At 60.7% G+C, this 1,055-nt stretch overlaps 1 protein-coding gene across 1 annotated transcript in view; it reads left to right on the top strand.

Annotated features, from left to right (window-relative positions):
* The window catches only part of PABPC1L (poly(A) binding protein, cytoplasmic 1-like), a 10,725-nt gene that overhangs the window by 8,636 nt on the left and 1,034 nt on the right, over nucleotides 1-1,055 (top strand). The window contains exon 12 of the mRNA XM_010135095.1: nucleotides 400-493. Coding sequence (XP_010133397.1) covers nucleotides 400-493 — 94 coding nt within the window. The remainder of the gene's footprint in view (nucleotides 1-399; nucleotides 494-1,055) is intronic.

The following is a 1,055-nucleotide window of genomic DNA, read 5'->3' as shown; positions in this document are numbered from 1 at the left end:
TCGGCTGCCCGGACCATCCAGCCGATGGGGCATATGCCACCCATGGTGGCCCCACAGGTAACCAGCTCCTTGCCTCGGCACGACCACCACCACGTGTCAGCCCTGGTCCTGCTCTGGGTTAATGCTATTGCTGACCTCGGGCAGCCCCATGGCTCTGACTGGTGCTACAGGGACCTCTCCCAGGGTCTGCGGGGGTAACTGGGGCTACAGATCCAGCAGCTGTCGTGCCTGGCTCTGCCTTTCGGCATTGGATACCAACAGGCAATGCCAGAGTCCTCGTCAGCAGGTTGGAGGAGTGAAAGGGCTTGCTGCGTTTGGGGACCAGCACCGTTCCTGCAAGCCAGGGAACTCACACGGCCTCTAGCCATTGACTGCTGCTCTTCTCTGGTTTTCCTGCAGGTGGGAGAACCCGCTGTACATGTCCAGGGGCAGGAGCCGCTGACAGCATCCATGCTTGCAGCAGCCCCTCCTCAGGAGCAGAAGCGCATGATAGGTGGGTGTCAGGGCTGCTCCGCTGGCTATGCGGTTGTGTGTGCATGTGGACTTGCACCAGGGAAAACTTAGCTGCTAGGAGAAGCGCTAAGCCTTTGTGGGATTGCTCTGATACTATGCTGCTTTAAAAAAAGAACTAAATTTGTGCTGTGTTGGAAGGGTGTGGAACAGCAGATCCACTTGCTGACAGGAGGGGCAGAGCTCCATCCTGCCCCTGCTGCCAGGCTGCACCGGGGCATGGGCGATTCCCCTGAGCTCTGAGCCATCCTGCACTGCCGCTCTCCAGCCCTGAGGAACATCTTGGTGGCTGCAGGGGCTGGGATCAGCTCTCCTGTCACACCCCTTGGGCTGTGGGCGCTGTCTGGTGGAGCGGCTGGTGCCTGTGGCATGGGAGGGCATTGCTTGCCCTGCTGTAGGGAGGGCAGAGCACAGCAGGTCACGGACCAGCTCTTCCCTCTTCCCAGAGAGAAACTGCTCCTGCAGAAGCAGGAGCCCTTCATGTGCCCGCTGGAGGCACGGGCAGTGCTCCTCACAAGTTCCCCTGCCCTGCTGCCACGGCAGTG

This window comes from Buceros rhinoceros, unplaced genomic scaffold, assembly GCF_000710305.1.
Source record: "Buceros rhinoceros silvestris isolate BGI_N320 unplaced genomic scaffold, ASM71030v1 scaffold18524, whole genome shotgun sequence".
Classification (NCBI taxonomy): Eukaryota; Metazoa; Chordata; class Aves; order Bucerotiformes; family Bucerotidae; genus Buceros; species Buceros rhinoceros.
This window is presented reverse-complemented; position numbering and strand designations above follow the sequence as displayed.